An 18571-nucleotide genomic window follows, 5' to 3' on the forward strand; every position below is an offset into this window, starting at 1 on the left:
GTAGAGGATGCACGCATTTGCTCTGGGCAGGGGAAATTAAATAACATATTTCATGTCGCAGCCTCTTGCGATTAGCTAATCGCAACGTTTCAAATCGCGATTGCAATTCGATTTCGATTAATCACACAGCCCTAATCAGTAGCACTCAAATGTTACCGAGAAAAATGGACGTTTTTAAAACTTCAAAATCGATTGGTAACAAATTCCAGTATTGTTAAAACCCTACACAATACTGGAATTCGGTACCAATCAATACTGAAATTTTAAAAACGTCCATTTCCTGCTAACATTCTAGTGTGTTGAGCGTATTCTTGCCACTGATTTGCCATTGTGTCACATGCTCAACAGAAATGACTGTGATTGGCCGTGAAGGTATTCAGTTCTGGAGTGTTTTAAAGCCGCAAATCACCAGCGGATAGCTTGTATACCAGCTTATAGACAAACCAGCTGATCAGGCTCAAAAGCACTCAAATAGATGCAGGAAATAGATGCTTCGAAAACTTCAGTATTGATTGATACCGAATTCCAGTATCTTGCAACCCTGTCTTGAAGTGAAAATAAAAGGATGGAGTGCATCGTCAATGATATTGAATCAAATTGAACTGAATCGATGACATAACAATCAGAATCGATTGACCAGTGTACCAGCAGGCATACAAAACATTGCACTGCTAGAAGTGAACATGACTTCCAATCGTAGTATTTGGTTGCGGAGGCGGAAGCGCTTTAGGAAGGGTTTTTTTAGCCTGGTGTGTCTGTCGACAGGCAGGTCTGAGCGAGGTGCTGCCACATTAAACAGTCCCCCACCAGGCTGCTTTGTTCCAGACCGCTGCTTTACTCTGGGGCGCAGCTTTCCCACAGCGCAAGTCCATCACTGCCAGAGAATACTGATGCAGACCGTCTGTCTCAGCACACACACAAACACTCATGCGCACACACATTCAGAAACATGTGTGCAACATACAAAGCCTCTAAGCCATGAGCAACTGGCAAAAAACCTGCGCTAGTAAAAATAATCCTGCGACGCAATTATCCCAGCACGCGTCCTTCACACCAAAGGCCAGGAGGAACACAAACAGTCAGACAAGCTAATTAAGCCATCCGTGCCTCGTCCTTTCACCACGGTTCAGGCCGAGTCTATTCGCTGCGGATGCCGTATTGTCAGCAGCTCTTTTGAAATCGCCTGAATTTTTCATTTAATGCAAGAAAATCAGGGGAATAAAGGAATCAGTATCACCTATACACACTTTTTCCCCCTCCTCATCCTCTCCCCGTACGCCTTTTCAGTCCAGAAAGGTGCGCGAATCCTATTTGCGATGCTAATGAGCGGTTATGCCATCAACAGCCAAGACATCTGCTCAGGAGTGTGTGCAGGTTACAATTTTAAGCTGCAAAAACGAACAATGAGTTTGAGGCTGCCTGTTTACCAGCTATATGGTGCTGCTCAATTGTGAAGGTATAAACTACTACACTATTGAAAAATAATTTTTCTTCATTAATGAGAGTTTTTATATTAACAGTGCACAAGACAACCTTACAATTAAAATACGAACTACACACGCATCTCTTTGGCTATAAAGCTTGTGAATAGACGACATATTCATTGAATACATACACATCTATGAAACAAATCCCTAATGTGCAATATTGTGTGACGAAAAGTTGCAATATACAACAATAGTATTATTAATAGTAGTATTAATACGAATAGTAGTACTATTAATTCATACTTCTATAACTATAAAGGCTATTATAAAGATGTAGCTTAAAAAATATATATTTAAAAACGTAACATTGGCACGTTTCCATTGTTGCATTTTAACAGTAATTTCCAGGGAATGATTAGGCCTCTTTGGACCTTCCTCGAGACTAACAGTAGGGCTTTTTTGGTCTGGTAAATATCTTGGGCCAAAGCGGACTAACTGAGGCAGGGTGAAAGCAAAGGCAGAGTTTGCCAGAGTCAATCAAAGAGGGTCTGTGGCAAGATGCCAATTCGCCAGTTTTGCATATGCGCAAAAACAGATAGTACTGGTCAGTGTAAAGGCTGATTTATACTTCTGTGTCGAGTGATCGGAGTGACCCACCACGCATGTCTTGCACGTAGTCATGCACACATGAAAGTTCCCGGATGTGTTTTTGGTACTGAGGATGAACCGATGCAGACTTGAGCCCCGAACTTGCTCTAGAAGTCCCAGAAGTCATAAAGGAGGTGGGGAGCCAAGCATTTTGTCTAGATTCATTATCAAAGTTCAGATATAACTTATTTGTCTCAGGAGTTTCCCTAAATAAGAAAGTAAACATTACTAAATCTTAATAAAGCCATAAACGCATCAAGGATGTTTATTCATCAAAATTCGTATTAAAATCTGTTTTATTAGTATTGTACAACGTATATTTGTAAGGTCTTTGTGCATATTATATGTATTAAAAAGGGGGGGGGGGGACAATAAATCATTGTATAAATGCCGTAACGTTTAAATAATTTTCCGGTAAAAATACGTGAAGGTCATGTGACTATCAGGAAGAACGCAGTAACTCATTTCCCGCTGAATGCGTCCTCTGTTATCGCTATCTCCCGAGTTCGTTCTTCTGAGGTAACTTAGCAAGATCGGTCTTCTCAAGAACGCAAGTCCGTTCTTTGCATTCTTGCAATTGAAAAGCAGCCCTTGTAAATCAATATTTTTTTTACCTCACAGTAGAGGTGTCAAATTTAATTGTTTCTTTGGTGCACTGCGATGCAGATGCGGACAATTCAGTATGGGTTCAGCAATAATCATAACCAGTTTTTATGTACTGATGTCATTTATCTCATATGTGCTATGACGCCATAGCTTACTATGGCGAGGGAGGCGACTAATTAACTACTTTAAAAAAAAAACGCAGAAACTGTGCACAATTTCACTGCGTGTGTGTTTTCTGGACAGTCTTTCACTGACACTTACAGCAGAAGCTCCTAAATCCATTTCTTTCTCTCTCTCTATCTCACTGCAGCCCATTTGACCTGCTTGCGTGACTTTTCCTCTCTTCTCGGCTGTTACAGAGATACTTCTGGATACAGACACGAGAGCGTGTCTGCAGAATTTTCTTCACCGTGTCTATCATGGAACGGAACACTGCTTCCGTTTATCAATGTCACTTATCTGTGAAGTGCGCCTAAGAGTCAATCGCGGCCCTTTCTGTTGAGCGCGTGACCAATCAAAGAGGTGCAAGAAAGAACTTGCTAGGCGCCTCAGAAAGTGGAATTTTTATTTGTTTATTTGCTATAAATGCTCGTGTTGTTAAAAGGTACAGTTTATATGTCTGACTGTTTGTATTAAAGGACAAAATTGTATTACAAATGGTATATAATATAAATATATTTATACATTTTTACAAGAATTGCTGTGCTCTAAAAAAAATATAAAACCGTGTATGGAAAGCATCGGCAATGCACCTTGATATGGAATTGAACCAGATCGATGGCATCGTAAATGAACGAAAAAGTGAGACCAGTGTAGGTTCACACCTCTACCTCACAGCTAATCAGAATCCATCTTGCTCTAAAAAGCTTGAGCATTTAAAGTAGCAGACAACAGCAGTACGTGTTTATAAAAAGCATTTAAACTTCCAGCACTACACCAGCAAATGAAGTTATTTTTGTAAATCCATTTTTCCATCCATAAAAAAAGTAAAAATATTTTTGTTATGCATGCCTGAGTGTGCAGGGGATCAAGTGGGCCTTTTGCTCATGCATGCATGTGTGTGTGTGTGTCAGTGTGTAAGAAACGGAGTTTATTTAATGAGCAAGATGTGGGACAACAGGGATTATCTGCCGCGTTGAGGGATTTGGAGAGGGAAAGACTGAGGTCTGTCCTGCTCACTCAAGCAGACTTAATAAATCTGCCCCGAATGCCCCACCCAAGGCATCAATCCAGGGGCAAATCAAACACACACACACACGCACGCACGCACGCATGCACGCATGCACCCCCCCACACACACACACACACACACACATTGGTGCATGTTTGTGCCAACTCTTGATTCACTTTCAAGCCATTACTGCAACAATGCCTTTCAAAGACGACTTTCCTTGTAAAGACACAATCAATGGCGCACTCCAATTCACAAATCCCCACCATCATGACATCACACGTCTGGATCTCAATTCAACAAACAAAATGGAGGACAAAATGCTATTAAATATCACAAAGAGAAAAGATACGGTTGCAGGTGCTTACTACAGTAACATTCACACAACGTTAACTTAACATTTAAAGCACACACAGCGGGATGCGCTTCAGATGTGGGCCGTTAAATCCATAATCCCTTCTTTTTAACTCGGTGTGTTTGGTGTTAATACTCCAATTAAGGAAATTTCGTCACAAACATTGTTAGATGACCTCGGGGAAAGGAAAAAAAAAGCTGGCATGATGAAAAAAAAAGGCTGCCTGTACGCCTACAGAGAGGTGAACAATTGAAGTCATGAGGCGCTCAGGCTGGTCAGAGTAAACACCTTCTGTGTCAAGTCTGGTGAGAAGTCGTTGCTATGGAGTCACAGCGCCGTGGCAACAAAGTAGTGCCGACTACTACGGGGCCCCCCATTTTCACATGCTCCCTGTTGGCCCTTCATTATCAGGCTGCAAAGGTGCTGTTCGCTTGACTATTTCAGCTCACACACCTGAAAAATGTGATATGCGTTGCTGGATGAGCTTTCCCTCCAACAATTAGTCCAATGGAAAGCGAGTATGACATCAGAAACGAACCTATTGCATCCTGCCTGAGACTGGCTCATCAGACAGATTGTTTTGGTGATGGTGTGGATTAAAGTTAATAAAAATGTTCTAAATATTATTCAATTTCTTGCATAGATTACATGTTTTTGCGTAATTAGTGTTCAATGTATTATGGGTATTTATTTTGTTTTGCCTGCGTAAGATATTTTGACCTTCACTAACTAATTAACTAACTAACTAACTAACTAACTAACTATCTTATGTGCTTCCCACACATAAACTTTAGTTCAGTCGTACAAAAATGTGCGATTTTAAAAGGAGGCATGGCACCCAACCCCACCCCTAACCCCAACCGTCAAAGGGTGATGAGCAAATCGTACTAAATTGTACAAATTAGATTGTACAAATTCATTTGAATTAGCCACAAAACTAAAAAGCTACGAATTGCCGTGAGATTGCGTTGAGTATACTATTGGCTGCCCCAGTAAATTTGGTGATATTTTTTTTTACTATTATTATCATCCATTTACACTTTTTTATATCTGCCCAATATAACCAAACAGCCGCGATCGATTAAGTAGTGAACATTTTTCCCTTATTTACCCGTTTCATTTTGTGTTCACGAGAACAGTCACAATTCCCACAGGTAATCTGTAATTTCTGGCATTTTGCCAACAACATCTCATTGTGACATCTCGCATGGTTCACCGGGATCTTGATAACTGCAAGTTACGCCTCTAACTTACTACAAGTTACTCCCCTTCATCTTATGTCCCCGTCTTGCAGTCCGCTAACAGATAAACTTGGTCTGGCCGGGGTTTCTAAAGCTCCTAAAATGTCCAAGATTCAGCTTTTGCTTGTGCTTTCTAAAGCAGTTGATAATTATATGCGTTTTTGTAATATCTTTATATTTAAGCCTACTTTTGCTCGGCAAAAAAGTTAGTGAGAAAAACATTAAATAATTTATTCACTAAACTAAATGACTCAGAAAAACTTTACTATGTACTCGGAGAGGATGAAATGACTGGTCTAAACTGGCTGCAAAACATACAGATCTCAACATTTCGAAGTGAATCAAAAATGTTTTTCAAAATTGTCCAAGGACAAGAATGGGTGTTGTTTAATAGTTTTAAGACTACTTTGATGAAAGTTTTTGATCCACTTCAAATGTTGACTACTGTATGTACAACTTCAGTGGTTATTCAACGCATTTGCCTTATTTAAATAATAGACACATTTTAATCTTGTAATTCTTATATATAACAAAAATGAAGAAAATGGTAATATTTTTTTATTCATTATGAAAAAACTGACTTTATATAACCTGCAAAAAAATATGACAATTAGTATAATTTAGCACATTTCATTAATGCACGCCATTCTAAATGATTTTCTTTTCAAACTTATCCAACAAAAGCTCTTTATTTTGAAATTACATTTATTTTACTTTAATCTAATAAATGAAAAGTTTAATAATCGTTTATAAACTATTTTTGTTGTTTATATCTTATGTTATTTAAAAATAATTATGCTCCTAAACTAACAGTGCATGGTTTAGGAGTGCAATAAAAAGCATTTTAATTTTTAAATTAAAATGTAACAAATGATTACTTAATATTTTTTATTAATATAGTTTCACTCAAAAACAGCATTAGAGCTGCACAAGATTTTCGTTACGATATTAAAATGTATTAAATATTAAAATAAAAGATCAAATTTTTATATTAATTCATTAATTAATTAATTTTTTTTTCAGCTTAGTAGCTTTTTAAAACTGCGGTCGCCACAGAGGAATGAACCGTCAACTTATCCAGCATATGTTTTACACAGCGAACGCCCTTCCTCATTTTTATATTATTGCATAAAATTAATTATACAATGATGACCATGTTATTTTACATTTGATTGACAGTGTCTACTCCACAGATAACAATAAAGCACTGTTTATTTCACTTTTCATTTGTTTAATTCAGTCGTATGATTGTAATTTATTACATTTTATGCAGATGCCCTGCATAGAAAAAAACTTGATCAACACTCTTGATCAAACTAAATTACTGAACTCTTCTCAAATAGAACTATTCAAATCATCTTTTGAAATCATATTCATATCACAATATATATCACAGGAAAACAAAATTGCAATGTCAAATTTTTCCAATATCGTGCAGCCCTAATTATTACTGTAAAATAGGTTACATATCCCAATGAATCAAGAGAAAAAAGTGTTATAAAGCAAGCCAAATCGTGTTCCCCACTATCACCATCAAGTTCCCTTCCATTTCCAGATGTACAGTTTTAATCAAGAGTGGCTAATCAAAATATCTGTCATATTAGCTCATTAATCAGTAACAGCCTGCAAGAAACTCAACATGAGAGGAGTTATCGCACATGAACCAATGTAGGCATTTTGCAAACTCACCAAGGTTAGTTAGCCTGATTAAAACGAAAATCTCCATATACAAGCAGCGACAATTCAGCGACTCTCCACTTTGGCTAAAAGATCAAGCGTGAAACACACACCTCCGATTTGCTGCAGGGATACATCTTGCACAATGCAAATGCATGTCATTACAGATTTACACCTGGAGTTCTTGGCAAAACTCGTACTGTTCTTACTTAAAAAAAGAGAGAGAGAAAATATATTATTCAAAAATTGATTGTAGCGTCAGTTAACACATGGATTTTGGCACTGCGTTTCAACTACTGGCAAAATGAGGAGTTCATCAGGATCTCAACATAACGATGAATTTTGGTAGAGTGAAAATCTGTTCATTTCATACACTGACGGCCAAACAAAATGGATATGAAATAAATATTTAGGAGGTTTGCAACAAAAGTTGTAGAAAATTAACAAAATCAACCAACCATGCACACAATATGCACATTGTTCTCATTTACAAACATTTATCCACCGCCAAAATACAAAATAGTGGATTTTAAGGTACAAATGTGTAATATTGAGTAATGAGTAAGGCCAGGCTGAATCTGCGGACGTTTTTTGCTATTTCTGCTGAGAATTTTGGTAAAAGTCTGCGGAATTATTTTGGGAGTATCATAACTAAAACCTTAATATATGAAATAAAAAATTATATCTTTTTAACTTTTATTTAATGTTTAAAATGATTCACTTTATTTGGTAAATAAAGCAAGTTTGTCATATAATATATTTAGTAAAAGACAGAAAATATTACTGTACAAAATGCATTGTACATAAATCCGATGAACATTTTTACATTAGTCAATAACATTACTGAAATTAATTTAAAACTGAATAAATATAGATTTACACACATTTACTCGAGTAAATAAAAAGAATTAATGATGGGCTAAAAGTCTGCAGAAATCTGCGGAAAATCTGTGAAAAATCTGCGCGTGCAGATTCCGGGTGGGCCTAATATTCTGAGGTATATGAAAATGTTTATATGAATTATTTGCAATACAGTTTGTAAAGTAGTAGATATATTATATGAGAGACTTGCTTTGTTTATCAAATAAATGGATCTATTAGGATTTGCATTGTAAACATTGAATAAAAGTTAAAAATTTATAATTTTTTATTTAACACAATAAGTTTTTAGTTACGATACACCCAAAATCATTCCACAAAAATCTGCAGATTTTTTAGAAAATTCTGGCAAGAAATAGCAAAGACCAGATTCTGTCTGGCCCTACCGATAACTATTTAGATTTGAAGGCCGATAGCTTAGAATTTCCAATAAACAAGCACACATTTTTACATTTTTCTTCACAATCGAAAACATAAAAAATGTAAACACATACAGTGAATAACTGATTTTATTTGAAAACCTTAACCTCAGAAAAGTTTTAACTTTATTAAATAAACTTTTATTTTGTATGGCCAAAATTCTTTTAAATGATTCAAATCTACTGCCTGGCAAAGAAAATTTACAAGTTACTACATATTACCCAAAAATAATAATTACATTGGCAGACAGCAAGCATGTTATGCGTTTCAACTTGCTGAAATAATACATAATTTATTCTGACTAATTTTGTTATCTGATGGATAAGAGCAAAACAATTATATTTATCGGCCGATATCAATACTACTGCCGATATCAATATAGCTGCCCATACATTGTGCACCCCTGACTGTTAAATGCCAGACACTGAAATACATCAACACAAATACGAACACTAGTGTGAAAGTATAGCCTAACAAAATTAATATCTAAAAACAACACCAACATTTACAATATTTAAGATTTGTGACTCAAAGTTGTATATAAAAACTAAACGAATAAAAAAAGACTAATTCCACCAAATGTTGAAGGTCCCATGAGGTGCTTTATAATATGCATTTTTATTCAGCGTTTGACAACATTAATCTCCACCAAAACACAATGTAAGGTTGGAGACATAGTGTAGCTCCTCCCCTTCTAAAAAAACTGCCAATAGCTGTTTGCCAGTGAGAGTGTTTTAAGCTCAAGCGCATCAAATAAAAAGCAAATGACAAACCTATTGAAGGGGGTGGGGCATGTAAGACACTAGAAAGCATTTGATTGGTTATGACGTGATAATAAAGTGAAGTATGAAGTGACGTTAGGGCTGGCCGATTAATTGAAAAGTAATCGAAATCAACGTTTACAACCTATAATCGATCAAATTTTTCCAGGTCAAATTTTTTCAAATACTTTCCCTACCATGTGTGGAGTCATTTGCACCAGCTCTGTTTACATTTTTGCGTCAAGCCCAATCCTGCACATACCCCTCAAATGAGCGGATGCTGACCTCTCAAAAAAATATAACTACACATCATGATGACGTATAGCGCAAGCTCTGTGATTGGTCAGCTTAGTAGCGCTGACGAGTGTGGGCCACATGAAGAGGGCAAAAAAATAAATTAATCAAATAAATAAATGAATCTTTCATTAATCGTAATCAAGATAAAATGTTCATTTAATTTAGATTTTGATTTTAGGCCAAATCGCCCAGCCCAAGGTGACGTGATTAAAAACTTTGTTCCATTTGGGCGGAAGTGTCAAACTACAAGCTTTAGAACTAGCTTTACTTGTTTATATAAGTTTTATATCTTCTTAATGCGAATTTTATCACCATTTTAGGGCACAATAGCTTATAGATGTCCTAAAAATAAATAATACTGACAATAACATCTTTAAAAAAAAACTAACTTTATTTTATTATCATGGGACCTTTAAATGTCACAGACGCTGACTGAATACTTCAAAATATATTTGAATTTTGCCAGTTGAACCTGAGTATTAGAGAGTGAAATACATTACCTTTTAAGACATTTGCATTCATTTTAAGACCTTATTATCCACTTCATGTTTTAACTGGACACACTGGTGAGATTTTACCTTACAGTATATTTTCTAAATATTCATATAAGAAACTAATCCAAAACTAAAACATTATTCACATACTGAATAAAAATCAATTAAATCTAGCTAACCCAGCAGATTGGTGCCTATAGAACTGCAAACATCATGGTATTACCTTGGTTACTGCAGTAAACAAAGCAACATGATGTTAAATCAAGCAGGATTTCATTGATTTCATAGAATTTATTTAATTTTAGCATGCAGCCATACGTTACTTAATCAAAAGTGATATAAAATGTTATATCTTGCAAAATAGTATTTAAGGCTTTAATACTTTTTAAGAGCCTAAAATTTCTCTTCATTGATTTAACAACTAATACTTTTTAAGACCCCACGGACAGGCTGTAAACACAATTTTCATAGTTCGCAGAACAAAATGGCCTAACATAAAGTACAACCTAACAAATGAATACATAAACAAACAGATCATAATTAGACTGAAAGTTCCACATATAAACACAAAATCCTCCAGTAGATACGCGTCACTGAAATGTCAACATAAACAAGACTTCTGACAGTATCTCGTAATTTCAAGTACAACCAAGCTAAATGGATATTTAAAAAGACACCATTTAGGAGGATTGTAATTAAACTAGCTTAAATATTAAGTACATTTGGTTTTATATTTGCACATTTGTTCAGACACAACTTGTTACATGCTCCCTATAATGTTTACCATGGTACTTAGAATATTCAGTCTGAAATCATATGTGAAAACGACTTTAAAACAACATAAGCACTTTTTATTTGACTGTGAACAATTTTGGATGATTTGAATATGATTTCCCTGTTTAAAATGAGCAAGTAATCCTTTTTTGAACTGATATTATTAAAGAGAAAGTCTGAATGTGTGAATGCAAACCAACGTTACCTCACTAGCATAAATTAATACAAAATCCACCATCACATCCTGAAATGTCAACATAAACATGCTTTGTGATACTATGAAACCTCATTAAACATAATACACATAAATAAACCACTGCAAAAGTACAAACAAACCAAATGGATACTAAAAACACACCACATTTAGCAGGCTTATGACCGAAACTTGCATACATTAGCACAGAATCCACACAAAACTGTTAAATGTCACAACCACTCTCCAAGCACACAACACACACTCTGTTCCCGTTTAAAAACACACTCATCCACGGCCAAAAATAAAAAAAAAACAGTAGATTTCAAGATAAAACGTGTGCTCTAGGAATCAAGAAGCATCACAAAATGCTAAATCTTTCACCTCAGCGATAAGTTTCAACACGCGCACACACGGATGCCTCCTCTCCTGTCAATGCTAAGCTCGATCCAGCTAAACAACACCAACACAAACCGCTCGATTTCCACTCACCGAGTGCCTGGATTGTGGAAACATCATGTCAGTTTTGGTCTTCGGGCTCTTGCCTTGTGGTCGTGAAGGAACAGGGAAGCGGTTTGCTCAGCAGACGTTTATTTTCGTGTTTTTCTTTGTTAGCTGAAGCTCCTCCGGCAGCTACAGGCAGCTCCGCGCCGCTGCGATGCCGATAAAGCAGGCTGATGTGCGCCGCACTCTTTAACGCGCTTTCGCCATGGAAGAAAAAAACAAGCAGGGGAGGATTTGCTGGATCTGCTGTGGCGTCTTTCCTTCGCTTTCCTGGTTGGGAATGAGCTGTGATGAAGGGCTGGTGTGTGTGTTTCTCTCTCTCTCTTTCTCTGCTCTCTGGTTGGAGGAAATGATCGAGCGGCGGCTGGGGGAGAGATGAACTGGAGTTTGGGAGCTGATGGCTGCTGTGCTGCTGTTGCTATTTTCTCTCTCTCCCTCCCTCCCTCTCTCTCGTTTATTATTATATATTTTTTGGTGTTTAATAAGCTATATATATATATTTAACTTTTTGTGTAAACATCGAATACAATAAAATGTATTCATACAGTTAATATATTAAATTAATCATACAGGTATAATTGTTTTATTAGCATAATTATTAATTTTTAGCAAAGCAGAACCTACATCAATGTAAATAATTGTACAAGTTAAGTTTAATATTAAAAAAATTAACATATTTACAAATAAATTCAAAATAGATCACCGAAAATATTCAAAAAGAAATAAATCTGTAAAATATTACACAACAAAAGCATTATATATATATATATATATATATATATATATATATATATATATATATATATATATATATATATATATATATATATATATATATATATATATAGTTGCTGCAAATTTGTTGGCTGCACATCCCTGTGCGAATCTCCCGTTTCACCCCATCCCAAAGGTGCTCTATTTGATTGAGATCTGGTGACTGTGGAGGCCATTTGAGTACAGTGAACTCATTGTCATGTTCAAGAAGCAAGTTTGAGATGATTCCCTCTTTATAATATGGCGTGTTATCCTGCTGGAAGTAGCCATCAGAAGATAATTATAACAGTTAACTGTTGAAAACGGTCTAAAAAGGATGAAAAATGGTCAGCAACAATACTCAGGTAGGCTGTGGCATTGACACAATGCTCAATTGGTAGTAATGGGCCCAAAGTGTGCAAAGAAAATATCCCCCACACCATTACACCACCACCAGCCTGAACCATTGATACAAGTCAGGATGGATCCATGCTTTCATGTTGTTAACGACAAATTCTGACCCTACCATTCGAATGTTGCAGCAGAAATCAAGACTCATCAGATCAGGCAACATTTTCCCAATCTTCTATTGTCCAATTTTGAGACTGTGAATTGTAGCCTGTTTCCTGTTCATAGCTGACTGAAGTGGCACCCGGCGTGATCTTCTGCTGCTGTCTGCCTCAAGGTTGGACATGTTGTTTGTTCAGAGTTGCTCTTTTGCATACTTCAGTTGTGTTGAGTGGTTATTTGAGTTACTGTTGCCTTTCTATCAGCTGGAACCAGTCTGGCCATTCTCCTCTGACCTCTGGCATCAACAAGGCATTTGCGCTCACAGAAGTGCCACTCACTGGATGTTTTGTTTTTTGGACCATTCTCTGTAAACCCTAGAGATGGTTGTGTGTGAAAATGAAAGGAGATCAGCAGTTTCTGTAATACTCAGACCAGCCCGTCTTTCACCAACAACCATGCCACGTTCAAAGTCACTTAAATCACTTTTCTTCCCCATTCTGATGCCGTTTAAACTGCAGCAGATTGTCTTGACCATGTCTACATGGCTAAATGGACTGAGTTGCTGCCATGTGACTGGCTGATTAGAAATTTGCGTTGAGCAGTTTGAAAGGTGTACCTAAAAATATATATATATGCATAGCATATATATATATATATATATATATATATATATATATATATATATATATATATATATATATATATAGAGAGAGAGAGAGAGAGAGAGAGAGAGAGAGAGAGAGAGAGAGAGAGAGATAGATATATAGATATAGAAATTGAATAATGAAATTATAACAGTGTCTTCTTTTTATAAATACATACTTTATATATTTTTCTTCAATGTTATATAATTTATATAAATTTCCTTCTATTTATAAACAAAGTCAAATCAATTGAATCTCATATAATTGTTATAGCAGGGAATGTTATAATCTTTTGAATCCAAATGGCTTAAATGAACTTGAAATCTCTTGAAATTTTGTGATGTGACTATTGCTATATATATATTTAGGGCTGCACAATATATCGTTTCACTATTTATAACAATATATTATGCACCCCATATATATATATATATATATATATATATATATATATATATATATATATATATATATATATATACACATACATATATATATATATATATGCGCATGCATATTATTTTTGTCATATATTCAGAATAATTAGATTCTCTATTTATATATATATATATATATATATATATATATATATATATATATATATATATATATATATATAATGATAATGTACTGTATTTCCATTTTCTTTTAATATTTTTGCTTGACAAAATATTTTATACCTCATATCTTAAGTTGTTGCTTGTTTTAGTTTACATTATATTTTTCTTACAACAAAACTTTAGTAAATATACTATATAAATAATTCATAATTAAGTTATTATACAGTATTCCAATAAGTTTTTTTTCATACGTAAATGTCTTTGCTCTACATAATTGTTAATCAGACATATACTTAGATCAAAATCATATATTCAACCTATATGCGCACACACACACACACACACACACACGCACGCGCACGGTCTTTATGTATGCATGATCTAACATGAGGATAAAACATCATTATGTGATTCTGTATAATAAAGCCAGATAATATATCTGTGAGGCAACTTAAGACAGACAAAGGTTCAAGACAGACCCAAAGGTATAGGAACAAATTTTATTCCAATTTAAAATGGATATTTTTTTCTTTAAAGGAGAAGGCTATGAAAGTCATTTTCATGTATGAATGAGGTTCAGGCAACAGTGGTTGAAATGAAACATACAAAAAGAGAAATATGTCTAAAATACTGTAAATGAACAATAATTAAGCCCCTTTGTCAGCAGGGTTGCGCGTTAATACGATTTCTTTTCCCGACCCTCTCCACCGAAAACAAACACATGCAATTAAAATGTCATTTCTCTTAAAAACAGCAGTTTGTAATCTTTAATCCTAAATACAGAATAAAATTGTCCTCTTCCTGTTGCGTGTTTACCATAATCACATACTTAATGTTTATTTGTTTTTAAAAACCGGACCATAAAATACACAAGTCCTTTTTTTGTTTTGTTTTGTTTTTTTAAATGATTTCCACAACATTGGCACTTGTAAAGAGTCTGGCTCTACAAATCAAAGGGATTGGCACACTCAATATAGTACATCATTTACATTTGGTATGCTTAAAAAAAAAGAAAAAAAAAAGAGCAACCAACTGAACAAGAAATACATTACAAAGTAATACAATACTTTGATTTTATACACCACTACACAAAAAAATTATCTTTATCAAAAACAAATGTATTATATTAAAGTGTCCTACATACAAGTGTTCAGGTAATGCATCAACATCCGAAAAAAAGAAAGTAAAGATAGCTTCATATTGTACGCATCCATCACGTCAAGCCAAAGCGTCATTTCTATTCATTAGTGTCTGCATCTCTCATCTCGAGTACCAGGAACAAGTTTGGAGGAACAGATAGGTCACACCAGCGGAGTTAGCTCCATTACTGCCGAGTAGTTTCAGTGCATTAACTAACCCAGGGAGGAAAACTTGTTAAGAATGACCCTTGAACGCAGTGCTTTATAACGCAATTTGATTTTAATGTTCGCAAAAAAGAGTGACTTTAGTGTTAAAAACTAATAAAACAAAGCGTTTCTCAGATTAGGCCTAGCCCTTTAAAACGAAAGCCATATTTACAAGCTTCACATGTTCAGAAACGGCGTCATAATTTGCAAGTCTGCTATGCATACAAGGAAACCTTTGAAATTCTGGCATATGACAACTGACAGTACCTTTCCACCCAAGTAAACATACACTTTAAAATGGAGAGTTAAGCCACGCCCACTAGCATGACGGTATGCAAATTTTGAGTGGAAAAAAAAAAATAGTAAAAATCAGCTTAACTGGCCTGGCACGGGGGGATCGAACTGAAGTTTCGCAATTTGGCAAACAAGTCATAAAATGCACTAAAGATTGCTGAGGAATAGTGAAATCAGCAAATATACAGCTGTGATTGGGTGAAAATGTGTGTATAAAGTACAAAACAACGCAATTCATCATGAACCTTCAAAAATACATTCGAATGAAATGCAACAATAAGCGATCGTTCGATTTGAAATCGTTTCAATTTGCAGCCATTTTGTTTCGATAACAGAAACAACAAAGCCAATAAGACTGTATGAGTGCTAGTGTGCGATAAATGCATAGCCGATGGGCTAAAAAGGTGTACGTTAAATGTGTAAACTGGGACTCAAACGTGATACCGTCACGGACCCTAAAACGAAACCGTTGAAAAATGAGCGACAAAGTAAAATGCTAATACTTCATACCTTAGCTTACAGAATCGAAACAACTCATGTGAAGTAGCGCTGAGATGTAGCATAATTGTGGGACTCAACAAAAACAACACCATCAAGACCCCCAAAGCTATCGCAAAAAAGTGCGCCACTAAAGTCAGGGCAAATTGTTAATGCTTCATCCCTCACCATGTAGAATTGAAACCCATCTAATGTTGTGGCAAGATGTTCCATACTTGTGAGGCTAATTAGAAATACCATCGCAAAAAAATGTGCGACATAATCACTGGCTAAACGTTCATTTGTTTATCCCACAGCTTACAGAATCAAAACACCCAGAAAGAAATTTTGTTTTTGCGGGACTTAAACATGATAATGTCATAGCTCCCACTACCAAATATAAATGTCTGAAACCATCGCCACAGAGTATAATGTTTATACGATATCCCTCGGGTTACAGAATCTAAGTTGCGGTAAAAAAATGGGTTCTTGTGGGACTCAAAAACGTTACCATCATAGTCCCCAAAAACAAACATTGAGAACAATGCGCAACACCTCCAGAGTAAAACACAATCCTTTATCCCCCAGATGACGGAGTCAACAAAGTTGTGGCAAGGAATTGCATTCTTACGGAACTAAAAGGCAACACTTCTAAGGCCCCCAAAAGCAAACAGAGCAAAGAAATCAGCGACACCAACGCCATTCAGTAAATCGTTTATATTTAATCCCTCAGCTTACGGAAGCAATGTAAAATTGCTGCAAGAAATTGCATACTTTTTCTGAAGGCTTTACAAAAGGGGCTCCCTGGATGCACTGCAAGCTGAACCTACGGAAAAATGGCAACTCCCATGGCGTTACCGGCGCCATCCCTGATTCACATCCCCACTTCTGCGTACCTATTGCTCTATAGTCTTCATAGAGTCCTTTCATTCAACACCCACAATTAGCCCTTGTAATGAAAAGTATGAAAACTCACCTGAATTACACCGTAACTACTCCCTCCCCACCCCCCCAAAAAAAGCCAGCTATAGCTACAGAATCTAAAAAAGCCAAATATGAAGCGAGAACTAAGATATGGTACTACGAAACAGAGAGCGCGCTCTCAAAAAAACAACGCAAGCAGAGACCAGTCAAGAATTCAACCACTGATAAAATTCTCAATTTCCTATTTGCATAAAGCGACGTCTATGAAACGGAAATTCAACTTCCCGTTTTCAAGAAACAAAAAATGGCGACAATCAATTTACGAAATACCAAAGAGATCACTTGCCAATGGATTTATTTTTTTACAGCAGTAGGGACTCGGTTGCCGCTTTCGTTGTAGTGCACTCACGCGGAAAAAAAGGAGTCCGATTAATTACACATCTGGTCCATAAATTACATAAATAAAAATCACCGTATATAGCACTTTTGTGTTGTACTGCGTTAAAAAAACAAAAACGAACATGTCTACAAATCACTGGATATCGAACGAATCAACTGGGAAAGGCGTTTTATTTGATTCCTTCAGATTCAAAAACCGATTTGTGACGAACCATGTAAACAAATCACAATCTTCCACTACTAAATCTTTGAATACTAGCTGGATCCCTTTAATTAGACTCGATTAAACACCCAATACTGGCAAATGTGGGAAACAGTTCGCTCCCTAAATGATAAATTTAGCAGATACAAAGCGAACTGGGTGTTTTCGGGGACTGAAATTACACTGTGACCACTTTCGTAACTCGTTCCTCATTTTACAGAAGAAAAAAACAACAACAGGTATTCTCCAAGTACTCAAGTAGTGATGGGAAATCACTCCTAAAATAGTATTAAATCAATCATCACCTCCACCTCTAGTGTTAAAGCATGTGATCGCACGACTAACACTTGGTTATATTCAGTGATTGGAGGTGAAGTCCTTCGCGAATGTCGCCCAAGTCTTGGTTACGGACGAACACCAAAGACTTTTCGTCAAGTTCGTACCAGGTAGAGCCCACCTGCAGCCCGTCTACAGAGCAAACAAGTGCTCTTTTGTCATTAGGCACCGGTTTGGCAGCACAGCCTTCGTTGTTGGAGGAAGAGTAGATGATAAAGCTATCAACTGGAGGGGTCGACAACCAGGACGGGAGGAAAAAAAACAGGCAAAGAAAAGGACTAAGTGGAGATCCAGTGCCTAATGAGGGTGAAGGTGTTTCTGCATGTGAGGTGTGTAGTGCTTTCGGGCTGCAGGTGTCTCGCTGTTTTCTTTTTTAATCGCTCTCTGTTTCACACTAGGTTGTACTCTTTTAGGTTGTGCTGCAGGATGGTGTCCTTGACCGCTGCGAAGACGAAGCGGATGTTTTCGGTGTCTGTGGCACAGGTGAAGTGCGAGTAGATGATCTTGTCGCTGTCCGGGTTCAGGTCCACGAACATCTTCAGGATAAACTCTCGGGCTGACTGGGCGTCATTTTGTGGACCTGAAGGAAAACAAGCAAACATTTTGACTGAAGCCCGGAGAGGCTGAGAAGTGGATGGAGTTCTCTAGTTATCCACAAGATGTCAGTGTAGGCTTTGTT

The 18571-nt window shown here is 36.3% G+C and overlaps 2 protein-coding genes across 6 annotated transcripts in view; both read right to left on the reverse strand.

Moving 5' to 3' along the window:
• tle5 (TLE family member 5, transcriptional modulator) overlaps positions 1-11843 on the reverse strand; it is a 56268-nt gene extending 44425 nt beyond the window's left edge. The window contains exon 1 of one of the 2 annotated variants that reach the window (XM_087302491.1): positions 11436-11843. In XM_087302491.1, coding sequence (XP_087158617.1) covers positions 11436-11462 — 27 coding nt within the window. In that variant the 5' untranslated portion in view covers positions 11463-11843. The remainder of the gene's footprint in view (positions 1-11435) is intronic. The other variant, NM_200423.1, reaches the window with a different exon arrangement.
• Positions 11844-14400: 2557 nt separating this feature from the next.
• The window catches only part of gna11a (guanine nucleotide binding protein (G protein), alpha 11a (Gq class)), a 49813-nt gene continuing 45642 nt past the window's right edge, over positions 14401-18571 (reverse strand). For 3 of the 4 annotated variants that reach the window (XR_015521261.1, XM_087303028.1, XM_087303029.1), the window contains exon 7: positions 14401-18472. Coding sequence is in view for 3 of the 4 variants with exons in the window: in XM_087303028.1 (XP_087159154.1) it covers positions 18282-18472 (191 nt within the window). In the remaining variant the exon portion in view is untranslated. The remainder of the gene's footprint in view (positions 18473-18571) is intronic. The other variant, NM_001045036.2, reaches the window with a different exon arrangement.

The sequence above is a fragment of the Danio rerio genome, chromosome 22 (genome assembly GCF_052040795.2).
Source record: "Danio rerio strain M-AB ecotype USA chromosome 22, GRCz13ab, whole genome shotgun sequence".
Lineage (NCBI taxonomy): Eukaryota > Metazoa > Chordata > Actinopteri > Cypriniformes > Danionidae > Danio > Danio rerio.